This window comes from Aythya fuligula, chromosome 2, assembly GCF_009819795.1.
Source record: "Aythya fuligula isolate bAytFul2 chromosome 2, bAytFul2.pri, whole genome shotgun sequence".
Taxonomy (NCBI): Eukaryota; Metazoa; Chordata; class Aves; order Anseriformes; family Anatidae; genus Aythya; species Aythya fuligula.
In genome coordinates, this window is record NC_045560.1 from 45,939,537 (window position 1) to 45,955,949 (window position 16,413).

A 16,413-nucleotide genomic window follows, 5' to 3' on the forward strand; every position below is an offset into this window, starting at 1 on the left:
TCCGTGCCGTTACGGCTCAGCCCGGGCAGCTTTTCCCTCACAGCCGCAGCCCCCTCACGGCGCCCGTTCCCCGGGGGTCCCGAGGCGGAGCCGTTGCCCCGCGGCGGGAAGCGGCCAACGGTCGCCGCGCGAGGCCCAACGGCCGCCGGGCGCGCCCGCAGTGCGCACGCGCACCCCTTTCCTTCTCCCCCTCCTCCCCCCCCCCTCCAGGGTCCCTCCTCGTCCAATCCGCGGCCGCGCCCGCCCGCCACGCGTTCCCCACGTGGCCGCCGCCGGCCCGCCTCGGCCCGGCGGGGGCTCGTGAGTGGCTGGCGGCTGCTCCCTGCGCGGCCGCTGATTGGCCGAGGGGCGCGTCAGGCCGCGGAGGCCCCGCCCCTCCCTTTCGGGCCGTGTCAAGCGGCGGCGGCGGCGGCGGCGTGAGGCGCGGCGGCGGCCTCCTCGCGCCGGGCAGCCGTTAGCGGCCGTTGGGCAGCCGTTAGCGGGCCCCGGAGCCCCCTCAACGATCCCTCAGGGCCGGCGCCGCCGCCGCTACCACCACCACCATGGCGGAGACGGAGGAGCGGAGCCTGGACGACTTCTTCGCCAAGCGGGACAAGAAGAAGCGGAAGGAGCGCAGCAGCCGGGCCGCCGCCGCCGCCGCCGCTTCTTCCTCTGGCGCCGCCGCCTCGCACAACGCCGCCGGGGCGGCCGCGGCGGCCCAAGGGCCCCGCCCGGCTGACGGGGGCGGCGGCGGCGGCTCCAACGCCGCCTCCTCGGGCGCCGCCGGCGGCTCGGCCAAGAGCAAGGTACCGGGGGAAGGGTCGCGGCTCCCTCCGGCCGCGGCCCCGGGGCGCCGGCGCCTTCCTGCCGGCAGGGGGCAGCCCCGGGAGCGGCGCCGCCCCGGCCATGCGGGCGGTTGGGGAGGCTGGGGGGGGGAACGGCGTTTTTTTTTGGCAGGGCCTCCTATTTTAGGAGTATAAGTCGTTAAATGCGAGAGGTGCGTTAATGTGGAGACGGCGGTGTTTCCATGGAGATGAGGGTGGAGGAAACCCAAACCGTCTTGGAGGCTCTTAAAAAAAAAAAAAAAAAAAAAAAAAAAAAAAAAAGGCCGACCCCTCAGCAGGCAGCGCCGTTACGGGAGGGCCCTTCCTGCGTCAGCTGGTGCTTTAAAGCAGGTCACGGCTCCTCTGTTCGAGGTTGATAGCGTACAAGGGCCTAGGCCGGTGTTCTTTAACAAGCTGTGCTCCCAGCTGCTCGGCAGGAAGGAGGCTAAGCCATCGGCAGGCCCTGCTTGCCAGGTCTTCGTATTTCAAGTAATGCAGCATAGGAAGCGCGTAACCTTCTAATTAGGCTGTGTGTTAAGCCTGTGACGAGGAGCATGGGAGGGCTGCTTATCTGTTCTGGTCTGCTTCTGGCCTACTGTAATAGCACCGCAATCTGCTGATCGAGCAGGACAAAATTGGCTCGCTTAGGTGGGTCTCTTTCCCCAAATGTTTAACCAAACTCCTGTCTTGAAACCTCGAGCAAGTTCTCTCTAAAGACTGGTATTCTGCTATCTTTCTATAGTAAAATTGCCGTAGTTCTGACACTTGCTTTTATACTAGTATTTTTTCAGAGAAACACTATTTAAAATAAAGAGGCTGTAAGTGTGACTGTGAAGGTGAAAACTTGAATGTACTGATATTAATCTTTGTCACAAATCTACTGCAGGCTATCCCAAGTATTTATTGTTTGGCTCCTAAGAAATAGGTGATGGAAAATTAAACCCAAAGCTTCATGTGCGTTCAGGCTGTTATAAAAGCACAGTAAAAGGGAGAGGTCTTGCCCTTGCATTTCACTGCTCTCGACTGCACGGTCCTGTTCCCTACTTTGTGCTGTGCCTTGACTTTCCTCTGGCTTTTTTTTACTGGGCTGATTTGGTTTTCTTTCACTTGAATGCCTTTTTTCTGCTGAGGCGTTTTGTAGCTGTTCTAGTGAGTTAGAATCATCTCCCCAGTGCATCGTAGATGGCATACAGTAAGTTAAGGGAGGAGGGAGTGGGATCTCTTTCCCTGTTGGCAGTGGTGCACACGGATTGATCTGCCACGGAGCTGTGCCTTCACCATTAGTTTTCTTTGTCTTATCTTGCTTATGTTCTTCATCTTATGGTATAAAGGTGGTAACTTACATTTTTCTCTTCTTACAGGAAGAGGATGACTGGAAGGAGTTTGAGCAAAAGGAAGAAATTGATTATAGTGGTCTTAGAGTTCAGTCCATGCAAATAAGGTACTTTTTTCTCCCCTTTTCTTCCCCCTGGGGTAGTCATTTCATATTTCTAAAAACTTTTTTCCTCTATGGAGTCCAGTGAAGCAGAGATCTATTCCTGCTAGTGTAGAACCACACTTGCTGTGGGGTAGCTTAGGTTACCTATCACTTTGTTTTGGTTCTATATTTTGGTTGGGATTCACAATTTCTCTTATGAATGCTTAAAATTCCCTTCTTTAAAGAGTGCAAAATGGGACTTTCTCTGAGAGAAATGCAGGATAGTAATTCCCCTTGAATCACTTGACTGATGTAAGGATATCTGACTCCATCTGTGGTGAATTCGTCAACTCTTGCATTTTTTTTTTTTTTTTTTTTTTTTTTCAAGAACATATTTAGTAAAACCAGGGTTCTGTGACAAGACCCCACAGGACTGCGTTTGTGTATGTTATCCAAGATTCTTTGCTTACTTTTCCATTAGACTTTTCCTGTAGTCTGGTCTAATTTAAGTCTACTTAAGTCTATTCTGGTTAAAAAAACGGTTTCTTCAAGCTGGAAAAAAGTATTAATGACCTTAGTTTCAGGCCAGAACTGTCACATAATTCTTGTCCAGGTATTGATAATCTATGCAATGTTAAAATCATTTTACCTGTAACCAGTGTAATAGATGTTATCCTCACCATTTGAGGAGGCCTCAGGCATGCACTGTTCTATGTAGTTCTTGAGTTTTTTTTTCCTCTTTGAAGACAGCTGGTCCTCTTAGGCCACTTACACGTTTCTGGTCCACCAGCTCGCCGTGCCATCAGAGTGTCACAGCAGCCAGTGACGTGTCCGAAAGGACAAGTAACAAGTGGGGCTGCTGCTTCCCTGGCTGCTGGCACTGGTGGACTGAAAAGCGAGTACTGTGGCTTTCCAGACAAAAGCAGTGTTCTGAATACTTTTGATGCTGTGGCATATTTTCAGGCACGTGGGACTTTGTCACAGCATTTTGGAACTGCTCAGTTTGTGGATTCAGGGGGAGGTTGGACAAGCAAATGGAGGAAAAAAAAACACCGGAGGTTCTTAGTTGTCCATCTCAGGAGAACTTTAAGCTGAAAACAAAACACAGAGTAATTTGAGGGGGGAGAATGTTGTATATGCTTACTCTGTTCTTGCTGGTCTGTAGGCATCTGCTTTTGGCTGTAGTTTCAGATAGGACAGAGAAGCATTTGGGCCCTTGGTCCCATTTATGGGTTTTGTTGAATGTGGCCAAACACTGAAAGGCCATTTAATATTCAGAAGTGTTAAGCATTTTTGACTGTTCTCTGATTACTGCTTTTACAGAAAGCCTCTCTCTTCTTGATTAGTAGGATTTGGTGTGTTATAAAGTTCTTCTGTATTCACGCTTTGCTGTTCAGATTGGTGTCTTTTTTTAAACAGCCTCACCCTTCATGTATGTCCCGTTATACCATGCAGCTTTTTGTAGTAGTTTGGTCTAGCACGTTATTTTGAGTTTCTGGCTATTTCTGTGCAAAACAAAATAGTCTGAATAGAATATATTGTCAGGCTTTTGCATAGGATTTATTGGGGAAAAAAAAAAAAAAGGATATTCTAGTCTCTGTTTTTTGGGTTGGCCACTTTTTTTTTTAAAAAAAAAAAAAAAAAAAAGCATAAACCAACCAAGATTTTACATGCATTTGGGTAATAGTGTTTTCCAGTTGCCTGTGGTTATAAGGAAAAGGACCTCAGCATTGGTATTCTGCCACTATTTTTTCACAGTTCCTTCCACCTGACCAGTATTTCATGGAAGCTGGACTTGGAGCCCTTCCCTGCTTTCTGTTGTCATCTCAGCACACTTCTTAAATGCCTGTCTATCACACTAGTAAAAAGTCTTAAAGCTCAAAATAATAAATCACTGTATTTGGTCACTTAGTACATTTTGGACTTGTCTTTTTTCTTTAAAATTTACTTTTTTTTTTTTTCCCCCTTATCAATTGTCAAGTTGTGTAGCTCTGTACCAAAAACTGTTCTGGCGGAAGTACTAGCACAGCCGTCACAGGACTAACATAGTCTGGTTAAATCTTTGATACAGTAGCCATGAAATCTTGTCTATGGTGATTGTGTAATCCGTGTTGAGTCTTAAACCTCTATTTGTAAAAAATAAATTCTCTTTCATAGTGAAAAAGAAGAGGATGAAAGTGAAAAAAGAGAAGAACCTGGTGACAACTGGGAGGAAACCGGTGGTGGTGTAGATAGATCATCTGGGCCTTGGAACAAGTCAGCTCCTGCGCCGGCACCTGTTGTTGAACCAATTGGTAAATTTACCTCAGAGTTGTTGATTTTACTGATCAGAATTAAGCTGCTCAGAAGGTTGAGAGCAAGGAGCAGTTCCTATTCCTGTGCAGGGTTCTGAGGAGCTTAATTGGTAATGCTGTCACTTAAGCACAATAAGCATGAATGGAGGTTGTTTTTTAATTTCAGGTTGGCGGGGGTGGAAAGCATCCCATTTTTAAATGAAATCCGTCTACTTTGCAATTTGCAAGAAATCAGTTGGAAGCGTTTCTGTTGATCTAAAAATATTGCTTTGACAATAAGTGGGTGTTCAGCCAATATCTGACGTTTCATATGTCAGTTCCTGAGTAAGGCTCAATGATTAGTAGCATACTGGGTTTTTCTTTTCAAATCAATTCTAGGGTATGCAGAACATGACATTGCAAAATGAATTCTCTTATTGGGAAAGGACTTGAGTTTTGATTAAATATAATTCTTAGTCTCTGTGGAGAGAAACTACTTCGCCATGATTCCGAGTTCAGACTATTCTCTTCCACTTAGAAATTCATTAAAAAGTGGGCTGCTGTGTTTTTTTGTTTGTACAGGCAAGGTAGTAAAGTTACTGTGTTAGTTCATTGTAGATCGTTACTCTAAATATGAACTACTTGACTATTCTCTTCAGAATATGCAGAAGTGCTGTGAATGAGACTTGGCAAATACATAATTATATTTTTAGAACTCAAGTTTTAAATACAAGCTGCTAATAGATTGCGAAAAAGATAAAGGAAGTCCTCAGTGGTTTTGGTACCCTGAGCTTTGTAAGGTAGTGCACTAGAGCCTCATTTTATTTAGGCTACTAAGGACGGGTTAAATTGGTGACACCTCGTTTCTTGCCTTGTCCAAAATATTAGAGCTTTAAGATGCGTAAAAACACACTTGTAAGTTTTTCTCTTTTTTGGTCAATTGGTGGTTTTAGGGATGAATGCAAACTTAACTCTGTTGCCTAAATGTTGTTCTTCCAACCAGTTACAGAACCCCCTGAACCAGTTCAAACTGGCGGTGTATACAGGCCGCCTGGCGCCAGGGAGGGCGGCAGGCCACGGAGAGCACAGCAAGGACCACCTGAAATCTATAGCGATACGCAGTTTCCATCGCTGCAGTCCACTGCCAAGCTTGTAGACAGTCGAAAGTAAGTACATGCCATTAGTTCCCTAGGAGACTTATTTAAACTGCCGTCTTAAAGTTCTTATTTTTGGGCTTAATCCCTGGAACAATCTTTCCACAGAGGAAAGATCGAACCAAGAATTTAGTCTCTGTTTGGCAAAGAGATGGGAAAGGTCTTAACTGTAATTTCCAACTATAGGAAGGGCTTCCCATGAAATAACTTTTACAGGACAGAGCCAAGCAGGACTGCCAGTTACCTAATTGGCTTGCTGGGGGATTTCTCTAAGTAGAATTTCTGCTCTTGACAGCATCTGGTTCTGCTACATACTAGCCATGGTGAGGCTCTTTGTTATTACCTGCCAGTAGAAATGAGTAGGATGTCTTGAATGCAGTTCCTTCTCATCAGAGATGCGAAGGTAACTTAACTAGAGGAATGGGGTTTAATACAAATGCAAATTTGTAAACGTGCTGTCTGAGCTGTGGTTTAGAATGAGCCTCCCAACTTTGCTGAAGCATTTGTGGTGCTGAAGACTTGAGTCTCACCCTGCTTTTGAGTCCTGATCTTCCCATAAATGAGAAAACTAGCCCAATACCTACTTCACTTGGTGTTTTTTGATTTCTCGATGCGATATTGAATAATACAGCCTCACTGAAGCTTTGTTTCCATCTATTTTTGGTGTGGCTTTGTCTACTTGGCAAGTAAGACATACTGTCATTGCGTTAGGGCTGTAATGGTACAAATTGGGCTACGGTGAAAACTTGTGTGTTCCAGAAAGTGAATGAACATCTGTTTTCTAAAACTTATCCTTCATAAATGCACTTTAAATTTACCTTTGAGAATGTCAGTATTGAGACTTAGAATGTAATCGGAACTGTACTGGAAGATGAGCTTGATTCTAGAGAACAGGCTGTACAAGATTTGCTTGGGAATGTTTGGTTATTCTGTTAAAGCTCTAGGCCTTGGTGTTTTATGTTCATAGTGTAATGTTTTTTTGTTGGGATGGGGGGGAAATCTAATAGAAATTCACAAATCACAAGCTAGAGATAAGATATTTACTGATTACATTTATTTTCCCGTAGGGATAAAGAAATGGAGAAGAGCTTTGAAGTAGTAAAACACAAAACTAGAGGTAGGGATGAGGTCTCAAAAAACCAGGCACTTAAACTTCAGCTAGACAACCAGTATGCTGTGCTTGGGGATCAGTAGAGCTGCATACACATTACAATTAAGGAATGCTTTTTTGGTAACCCTTCTACTAAGGTAACTAAACTACAGCTAACGGCTATGATGAACATGCCACCTTATTTCTGCTGGATCTGCTGCAGCAAGTGCAGACTACTTTGGCGTAACTGATTGGTTCTCCTGCACTATGGAAGCGTAATGTTACAACATCTCCATTGGATATGGGGCAAATTAATGTAAATGATTGAACAAGAGTCATCAGTGTTCTTTAATGCTCAGAAAGATACCTACAGCCAGTGGTCATTTGAAAATCTTTTTATGTTCAGATACTGAGCCTTCGTAAAGGTTGACTACCTCAGACTTGCTGCACTCATTGTGGACACCATGTGGATCACAACTTCTGGAAGAGAAGGTTACAGCTGTTTTAGTGGCCATCTGAAACTTGAAACCAGCTCTACTGGATTCCTGTCAGAAATCCTGCAGAAGTCAGCCATTTGGTTCCAATTTGCTATAACAAAGATTTAAGTGACCTTAATGAAAAACCTATTCTGTTCCCCTTCTGAGGAATCCTGTCACGTGTAGCCATAGCCTACTAAAGACTTCTGGAGCATACCATACCACTCATACTATCCAAGTATAACACAGAGCTGTAGTTTGTTTACCTTTTTAGATAGCTGTACTGAAGTAATTGCAAAACAAATTAAAACTCATTCAGTATCAGATTTGAGGAATGATGGATTTGAACAGTCTGTTTGCATTAGACATTTTCACAGTTACCTGTTTAAGCATTTTTCTATTTTCCAAAAAAAAAAAAAATGCCTTCCTTGTTTCTGGTATCAAATTGCAGTATATTTAAATAACAATATTATAGTGAAATAGGGCTGTTTGTTTTTATTTTTGTCATGAAGTTTGTCTTTTTGACCCTAAGGCACTAAAACTTAGAGTTTTGATTTGACACCGAAGTATCCAGAATCCAAATACAGTCATCGGATTTTGTTGTCTTAAAAATGTAAGATACATGGCAGTAGTAATACCAGATTTTAAAAAAACCCTTCTCCGTTAAGAATGGGTATTTATCTGTTGAAGGGCAATGGTTGCTTGATAACCAAAACAACTTTGTATACAGAGGGATAACTAAAGCTTGGTAAGCCTTATTTGTTTGGCTGCTTTGGTGAAGCCTGCAGGCTTTTTGAGGCAGAAATCCTCCAAGTGAAACTCGTAAATGGTGTTTATTCAAGTCAGGAAGTTGTGTAATAATGGAAGGCAGTGACCTCCCTACGATGTTGTTGTAATTTCTGACTTAATTTAATGGAAGTAGGCAAAATGGCACTGGTACACTAAAAATATAGGACATTACCCCTAACTTTGATTCAGTGAACAAAACCTGACAAGTGCTCAAAGTGTCCTGCTGTAACTGTTTTTCTTTTCTTATGCCAGAAGGAAAATGAAGTACAATTAGTGGCATGGTCCAGTGTTGAGATTACTGAGTAAATGCCAAAAAAAAAAAAAAAAAGACCCAACATCTATGAGTTGCCAATGGCAAGAGAAACAAGGGAACAAAACAAAACTCGCTTACTTGTGTGAGAGTACTGTGCATTTGCAGATGAGGATAGTGCTGGAATTGCATAGTTGGTTCCTTTTGATTAACTGCTGACTTGCTTTAAATCTACTTCTCTGAGGCCAAGGGGAATTTTGCTGTTGACTTTGGGGTGGGGTTTCACCTGGTTCTTCTGTGCACAAACTAAAACTGGCCTTGCCCTTGTGGAATTAAGTCTTTAAAACTTTTGCTAGAAGCTGCTATTAAACAGAGGGCTCAAAAGACTATTTCTAGTTGGAGGCTGCGTTTGGAACCAAAACCCCACTGAAAGGCTGGTACCGATACCTTGAGCTCTTAGCCATGTATCTTCCTTGAAAATAGATTGTTGCCAGCGAAACTGTTGATGTGTCACTAAAAGTTTCTGTGGAATTCATGGTAAATGGACATGTCGCTTGATGTGGTAGAGATGTGAAACCTTGTCCCGATGCTCTAAAGCAATCGAAATCACCAGTACATGTGAATCAAGTCCTAGTCTACTGTATGACGGGTAGATGAGACTGTCCATTTTACTGTCTTTGAGGTTTTGGGGCATGACTTCTGGCAGTTCAAGAAAATCCTGTAACAGCTTAAAATCAAATAAAATGGAAAATATACATGGATCCTGGAGTCTAATGAATCTTTGCCTTTAGTACTAGCTTCTGGGCCTGCGACAGCTGAGCAAATGCAGTGTATTTGGGTCTCTTACGGGACAGGCCGTGGAGTGGGTGGTAGTCAGTGTTACTATAGTCAGGTGGACTGTGGCTAACAGTGTGCAGCAGTGCATGTTAATAGGTTTCTATACATAGAAGTAGAGTGTGCTACCTGTCAGTGTCTTGCTGCCACCATTGGACTGTTTGAGACTGAACTGAACGTGAATGAAGTTTTGATTTGCTTTTCACTTACTGTAGCTCCGCTGAACTGAAGAATGGCAAGGTCTGGTCACTGCTGTACAGCAGTCTCTGAGGAGTCCATCTGCTACTGACAACTAGAGGGGTTATTTTGGGGGTCTTTGCTTAAGCATATCATTCCAGTTTCTTTCTGGAGGGCACGAAGGAAAAAAAAAAAGAAAAAAAAACACAGCAGTTTTCCACAGTATGGAATGTTAGGCTATTTTGAAGCGTTTCTTGTGTTAAAATCACTGCCAGCAGCTATCAAAACACCTCTTGTCAGTGTTTTCCATGTAACAATTAATTGTTCTGTATGCCGGAAATGTTGAAAATTGGTATTCTTTGGAAGCTCAGTATGTTTTTGGGACTCAGAAGTCCAACTTTCTGTTTGTTGCGTTCATCTGAGGCATGCAAAGAATGCCAATTCCATTCCTCCAAAGTGCTTGTTGAAGGCTCGTGCTATAAATGAAGGATTGTCAGTAGTAGATGTGAGCTTCTCCATACCAGTCAGTGGAACGTACCTGTATGCTGCCTCAGGAGCTCTGTAACCTGTAACATTTTTATGGTGGGTTATTAATTTCCACCTCAAGGGTTCAGTAGTACTTTTTCTGGCTTAAAATAAAACCACAGACTCTGTAACTTACCAAGGCCATCAAATTAGCAACTTGCTAGAACATAAAGTGTCCAGTACTGACTGGGAAAGGAACAGTTTGCATTTGTGGTTCTTGGTGTTGCAGTATTTCGTGTTTAAAATGTTGAACTAAGCAATTTTGAAACAGTTGGACTTCCCAGTGTCTGCTGTAGGAACCTGGCATATGTATTTACTTGAGCTCATGAGAAATGTAGGGGAGAAATTTTTGTTGTTGCCCCTACCCACCCCCCTCACTGGTGTAATTGTGCTGGGCTTCATCTTAGCTGCAAATGAAGGGATTGACGAGCAGAAGGGACCCTCTCCTGCTTCAGTTTTCTTTGTAGCTAGCTTTACCAGTCATTACTAAGGTAACTCTCTTCTACTTAGGAGTAGATGAGCTACTAAAGGTACAAATTGTGTTAGGGCATCATAGGAACTAGCGTGTGGTTTTTTTTGGTGTTTGACTGCATCTGTTGGCTTTTGAAACCATTCGCCACAACACTGCTGAGACATGTATGCTGTTTAAGTCAAGGAAACCATACAAAATTTGGTAAGGCTGCACATCTTGGAGTTTGCTTCTCTGGGCTTTTGCAATAATTATATATATATATATAAAATAAATAAAAATTAACCCTGCTACCCTGCTTGAGCAGTTTTAAACCTGCATGTTGCTTTCAGATGTGGAAAGAAGTAAAAGAGGGCAGGATATTCAACAAAAAGTTGTTCAGGAAAAACTAAAAGTTAATTTGAATACAGACAAGCTAAGAACTTACAAGCTGTAGCAGGTGGGAAAAGACAGACTCCTCAGTTTGTTTTCTGTTTTGGCTAAGTTATAACTGTCATGTATCTAGCTTGACTGCTGAAGTACCAGGTGTAGTTTCACTGTGTTCTGTTGGAAGCAAAATAAAATCTTTTTTTTAAAAAAAAAAAAAAAGTGGAAAGCAATCAAATATAACAAGGGGGGTGGGGGGAAATGAGAAGGAATAGGAAGGGTTTTTGCTAAGCAGCAGTATTTAATGTATAGGGTGAGATAGTAAGAGGAAATGTGCTGCAGAGGTCAGGACTACTTTCAGATGTGACCGATCCATCCAACTTCAGATCAGCAGAAGCATTTGAAGTTCAGTAGTTGGGGAAAGTATCCTCTTTTTTTCCCTTTTTTAAAGTGTGCCTGGAGAGGGGGTGGGGGGGTGTTGCGTTGACACAAAGCTGTCCAACCAGTTGTCTAGACAGAGAACCAAGAAAGCACAACTTCCAAGATAATTCAACAGTCTTGTTAGGAAATAAGTTGCTTCATATTGAAGAAAACTTTTTTCTATTTTTGGATGGTAAAAACCTGAGACACTGATGTAAATTGCTACGAAGACGTTACCTTTTTTGTGAAGCATCTTCTAATGGTATGTATATCATGGGTTGACATACAGTTGCTTAGAATACGTATTCATATAGCAAGGTTAGTGAAGCTTTAATATTAAAAAAGCACCACAGCGTTAATGGAACATCAGGAAAAGTGCATCTGGAAAACTAGAATGAAAAACGTTCTCACCGCATACAGTGATAAGAAGCAAGCATGTTCTGTAGCAATAGTGTAAGGCCAAGAGTGGGATTTGACCATTGCTTTTCCCCTGAGCTGCTGCTAACTGAGTAATTCAGTTTCACTTTGCCTCAGTTTCCCCACGTGTACCAAAAAAGAAACAAACCTCAGGTGTTGTGAGGCTGGTGCTGGTGGAAAGTGATACAGAAGGACTAAAATCTGTATAAAAATGACTTTACATTAGCTTTTGATATGGTACCCTAATGCTACTGTGGGAAGAACTTATTTCTACAGAGTGTAATATATGTGCTAGTCAAGTATTAGTAATTAGATGTTTAATTTGTATGGGCAAGGGCATTGTTCAGGCTGAGCACTCTGTTTCCTCTCTTTGCTTAACTACATGGTGTATTAGCATAATGTTTTTTGTTCATACATGGAATACATCTCAATTAATATTGAATTTTGCAAACCCCATGATAAGTAAACTGCTCACAGCCATCTCTTATAATGTGGCTGTTTTAAAGTTTGTTCAAGTGATGTGAATGAGATGTTCACTCATCAAAGTATATAGTTGTCAGGATACTGAGAGGTATTGTGTAGCAGTAGTTTTCTTCCTCTGTCTGCATATAAACACACGTTCTTTCTACTGTTTGTCTTGTGGAGTAGCATGCAAATACAAAATAAACGTGAGGGAGAGAATAAACTTCCCTTCAAAACTGTTAAAATCTGATAGTAAGGCAGGCTGTGGAAGAAGAAGGTGAAGGGAAGGAAAAACACAAGGAAATAGTTACTCTTGAGGTTTCTGTGAAGCAGTAAGATACAGAAGTGTTCAGAAGAGCTGGGGGGAAGGAAATGTTCATCAGATAGAGCTGGGGGGAGTGAGCACAGGGAGAGCTGGGAAGGGAGGAGAGGAAGGAACATGGATGCGGAAGAGAAGCTTACTCTGCTTACTGTTTGCTGGTTAAGCAGTTAACTGCAGTAGGAGGAACATGAAGAAGTAACTTTTATGAACATGCCCTTGCTGGCTGTTGCTGGTGATTTCAAGGTTCAATGCTCAGCACTTACAGTGGGCCTCTGTGAGGAAGCAGAGAACACGAAGGCGGTGTGCGTGCAGACGAACCAGAGCTCTGGCGGGCACTGGCCAGAGAGATGAGGCCCAGCAGCTATTTCCTCTAACTGATGTTTTTATCATCACAGCATCTCTAGGATAGTTGTTAATGTGTATCAGACATGACAATTCTCTGTCAGAAATGGTTACTGTTAACTTTCAATGAAATATTGCAGTTCCTTCAGAGGAAATGCTCAACTAGCAGAATAATGAACATTAAAGAAGAACATAGGGGACTTTTTGGCATACTTACGATGATGATGAGTGGTATTTTTCTTGTAGCAATGAGATCAACAGACTGGTAGCAGGTTTAAAATGACTTCAAGAAATGTCCTGTTACATGGTGGGTAGGAGAACTATTTCTAAGATGTTTATCATCTGCTTTTTTTTCTCCCTTTACAAATAAACTACCTTGTTCTTACTGTCTTTCCAGTAACGAAGGGCTGCTTCTACAAGCCTCTGATCACATTTCTCCCTGTATTTTTCTAACGTGTCACTTCTTTTAAGGTGCTGATGAAACAGCAAATATTCACTGAGACCCTCTAAGAGAAATATATGCTGTAATATTTTTCCATATTGTTCTGTCTTTAATACAGCCTAACATCTTATTCGCTTTCTTGACTGCAACTACACATTGAGCAGATGTCTTCATCAAGCTGTCCATGGTGATGCCTAGATCGTCCCCTTGAAAGATCACAACTAATTCAGAATCCACCAGAGCATGTATGAGTGGTTTAAAGCCTTTCCAGTATTCATTGCCTTGTTTGTTTGTTTTTTTTTTCCTGTTGACATCCATTTGCCACTATTTGCCGAGTTTACAGAGTTAGCTTATCCCGGCAATCACCATCTTCCCTACTGCTGACAAACTTACTAATTTTCTATGGGCATTGGATTTTGCCACCCTATATGCTGAAGTCTTCGGTTTCATGTATATAATTCACTCTTCTTACCAGTAACTAGCATGGCACACTAACTTCTACTCACTCTGACCTTTTCTGTTTTGTTTCTTGTCTATCTTCTGTATTGCATTTCTTTCTAGCTCAGTTGTTACAGCATTGAAGCCATCAAGTTATAACTGTCTGCTTTAGTTCAAATAATATGCCAACAGAAAACTGTTAGTTAAAATGTTGTCATGTTTTTCTTTTAACTAAAACAAGTAACTTATTCTGTATCTCTTTCAGAATATGTACAACAATAACAAAATGATTCAAACCATAAAAACAGGCTGATAAAAAGAGAACAAATGCAATGACAAGCAGCTAAAGTGCATATAAGCTAGGCTCTGGGAGATCCAATTTTATTGGTTTCAGTGGAGTTATTCCTTATTTCTGTCACTGGAGATGAGTTTCATTAAGTGAAATCTCAAATGAAGTTCTAAAGTCTAGATACAGCAGCCAGAATCAAGCACAAGAGAGAAAAAGCCCTAATGCAGACTTGTTTTAAATTTCTGGGTTACTCTTTGTTCCTGGCAGAGTTGAAGCAAAATGTCTTATTTGCTCTGGCCAGCAATCAAAAGGGCTCCAGCACGCCTGATACAACATAACCTGCTGTAATATCAAACTGGACGCTGAATTATCAAATTAGATAGTTGAGATGAAGGCAGTGCAGCAACACTGGGGGGCAGGCTTAGTCTTTGTGGTTTGTTTCATCTCTTTACATTCTCATCATGTACTTTAAAGATCATCCAGCTGTAAATAATGCTAAGTCTTTAAGTACTGACAGCGTTTACCAGTACTGCTAGATTTGTGAATACGGCAGAGGTGGTGTAACAGAGGACTCAAGCCTGTTAGGATGTACAGCCTACCTCTTACCAGCTGTGTTGTCTCAGTATCGGACTATCATACAAAACAGCTGCTTTCTGCTATTAACAAGCTCTGAGAGGATTGTACCTTGGATTTTGCTTTCAAATAAATTGTAGGTTAGGTGTTCAATCTGTAGTGCTTACTAGGATTGCCAAAAATGATTGTGGCTGCTGGGGGTTTATCAAGTTTACAAATTGGAGGTGAAGTTGTGTGTTTTTTTCCAACCCCTCTGAGAGCAGAGGTAGAACAGATGTAGCAATACCCTGTGTCAGAATGTAGTACTTTGTACCTTTTTCTACGCATCTGAAAAGACTTAGCTGTGCTGCTACCACAGACCAGAGCCCTGTGTGTGACCTACTGACCAGTCAGCACCCCCCGCATGGCTGGTTCTCTGACTGCACTGTGTCCTTAACCTGGCAGTTAGGTAGAAGGCGAACTGCCTCTGTAAGCTGGCATGACTGTTTCTATGTAATTGGCTCCGCTATTCCTTTTCCTGCAACTCAGAGCACAGCAAAAATCTCTCAAGTATTTGACATTTAACCTTTTTTTCCACTGTAATATTCCCCCCCCCCTTTTTTTTTTTTTAATTTAGCTGTGCTGCCATGCCAAGGAGCTCTAGCCAGGTGCTTTGAATTACTCACCATCTATTTAGAAAGCAGTTCTGCAAGCAAGAACTCATGAGTCTGGATCAGGCTCTATTCCTTCAGTCAGGGCTCTAGCACCACCCCTGCAGCTCTGCATCTGTTGTAAAATGCTTAGCACGTAAGTGGGATGTCCTTGAGTGCTGAGGAATTTAAATCTAGATCATCCAAGGCTCTGTGAGAACCTCAATCTAATAGAACACAGCAAAATGAAAGGAGTAGCACAGCCCAACTGTTCTACCATGATCAACGAGAAGGAATAGGGGCGCAGGACTGGTAGCCTGTCAGCTCAAAGAGAACTGCCTGAGTTGAATAGCAATCGGCATGGTCTAGCCTCTAGGGTTTTTGTTTTTTAATAAAGAGATGAGTGAAGAGCAGGAAAGAAGACGCACCAATAAATGAACAAATAGGGAACTGAATTTGCATTCAGCGATGTACCAGAATGCCTCAGCACCAGAGCTGACCTGAAGGACTGAAGATAAAGCCCTTGGAATGATTACGGTAGAGTACAAAAGAAAGAAGGATGCTGTCTAGCTGGGAAAAGGGTTGGCCGGGAGCCCGTTCAGCACAGCAGGAACCGCGTCAGCAAAGTGGAGTACAACGGGATCTATTTCTGAGAATCACTGTGTGGTCTCCCACAGTTATCACAGGAACCTAATGATGCCTGTATATTTATATAATTATATCTTTATAGTCATAATTTAAGTTCAAAACCTGAACTATATATATATATTTTTTGTCAGTAGATTTTTTTACCCTGGTTTACCTATCATGGCTTCTGCATATGACAACTTCTAATTGTGCAGTGCACACACCTGTTGTCTTTTTGTCCCATGTTAGAGTAATGGTATCAAACTCTGTAAAGCACTTTTGTGATGTTTCCTGTGAAGAAAGCTGAAGAAAATAAATTTATCTTAACAGCAGCAACTGAATTTATACCTCCACCTTTGTCTCAGTTTGTGTTCACTCATCATTTCAGCAAATCTAAGCACTTAGTGCTGGGTACAGAAGGGCTGCCTTCTGCCTGCTTTCCCCCAAGACCCTTCACTGCCCTTTTTGCCTCACCACCTGTGCTGAACAAGTGCCTGGAGAACTGAGAGTGCTCAAAAGCCCTGCGTGTGTGTGCATGTGTGTCTGGGGAGCTCCTGGTCATCTCTAAAGCTTACCTAAAGTGGAGGGGTAGGGGGCATAAAATGGGGATAGCAGCACTCCCCTCCTAGAGCAGCAGCAGGGATGAAAGAAAAGTTAAAGCACCCTCCAGGCCTCTGGGTCTCACCTACTACCCACACCTATTTAAAATTCCTATAACACAAAGCTGCATTTTAGAAGTAAATCAGCAAAGTGTCACTGAAATGCAAAATTAATGCAAAAAAAAGTGATTTTAAGACATTAGTAACTTATTTTTCTGTACATGGCCCTA

General features: G+C 42.5%; 1 protein-coding gene across 3 annotated transcripts; it reads left to right on the forward strand.

Annotated features, from left to right (window-relative positions):
• The first annotated feature begins 395 nt into the window (after window positions 1–395).
• Window positions 396–15,937, forward strand: CDV3 (CDV3 homolog). Of its 3 annotated transcripts, none has more exons than XM_032182944.1 (5): window positions 396–785; window positions 2,165–2,244; window positions 4,378–4,514; window positions 5,497–5,659; window positions 13,147–15,937. In XM_032182944.1, exons 1-5 carry the CDS (start codon window positions 543–545, stop codon window positions 13,169–13,171), a joined length of 648 nt encoding a protein of 215 aa, XP_032038835.1. In that variant the 5' UTR covers window positions 396–542; the 3' UTR covers window positions 13,172–15,937. The 3 variants fall into 3 exon arrangements, with proteins under 3 accessions (XP_032038835.1, XP_032038834.1, XP_032038836.1); XM_032182943.1 differs by lacking the exon at window positions 13,147–15,937 and adding an exon at window positions 6,715–9,458; XM_032182945.1 differs by lacking the exon at window positions 13,147–15,937 and adding an exon at window positions 7,144–9,458.
• Window positions 15,938–16,413: the final 476 nt, after the last annotated feature.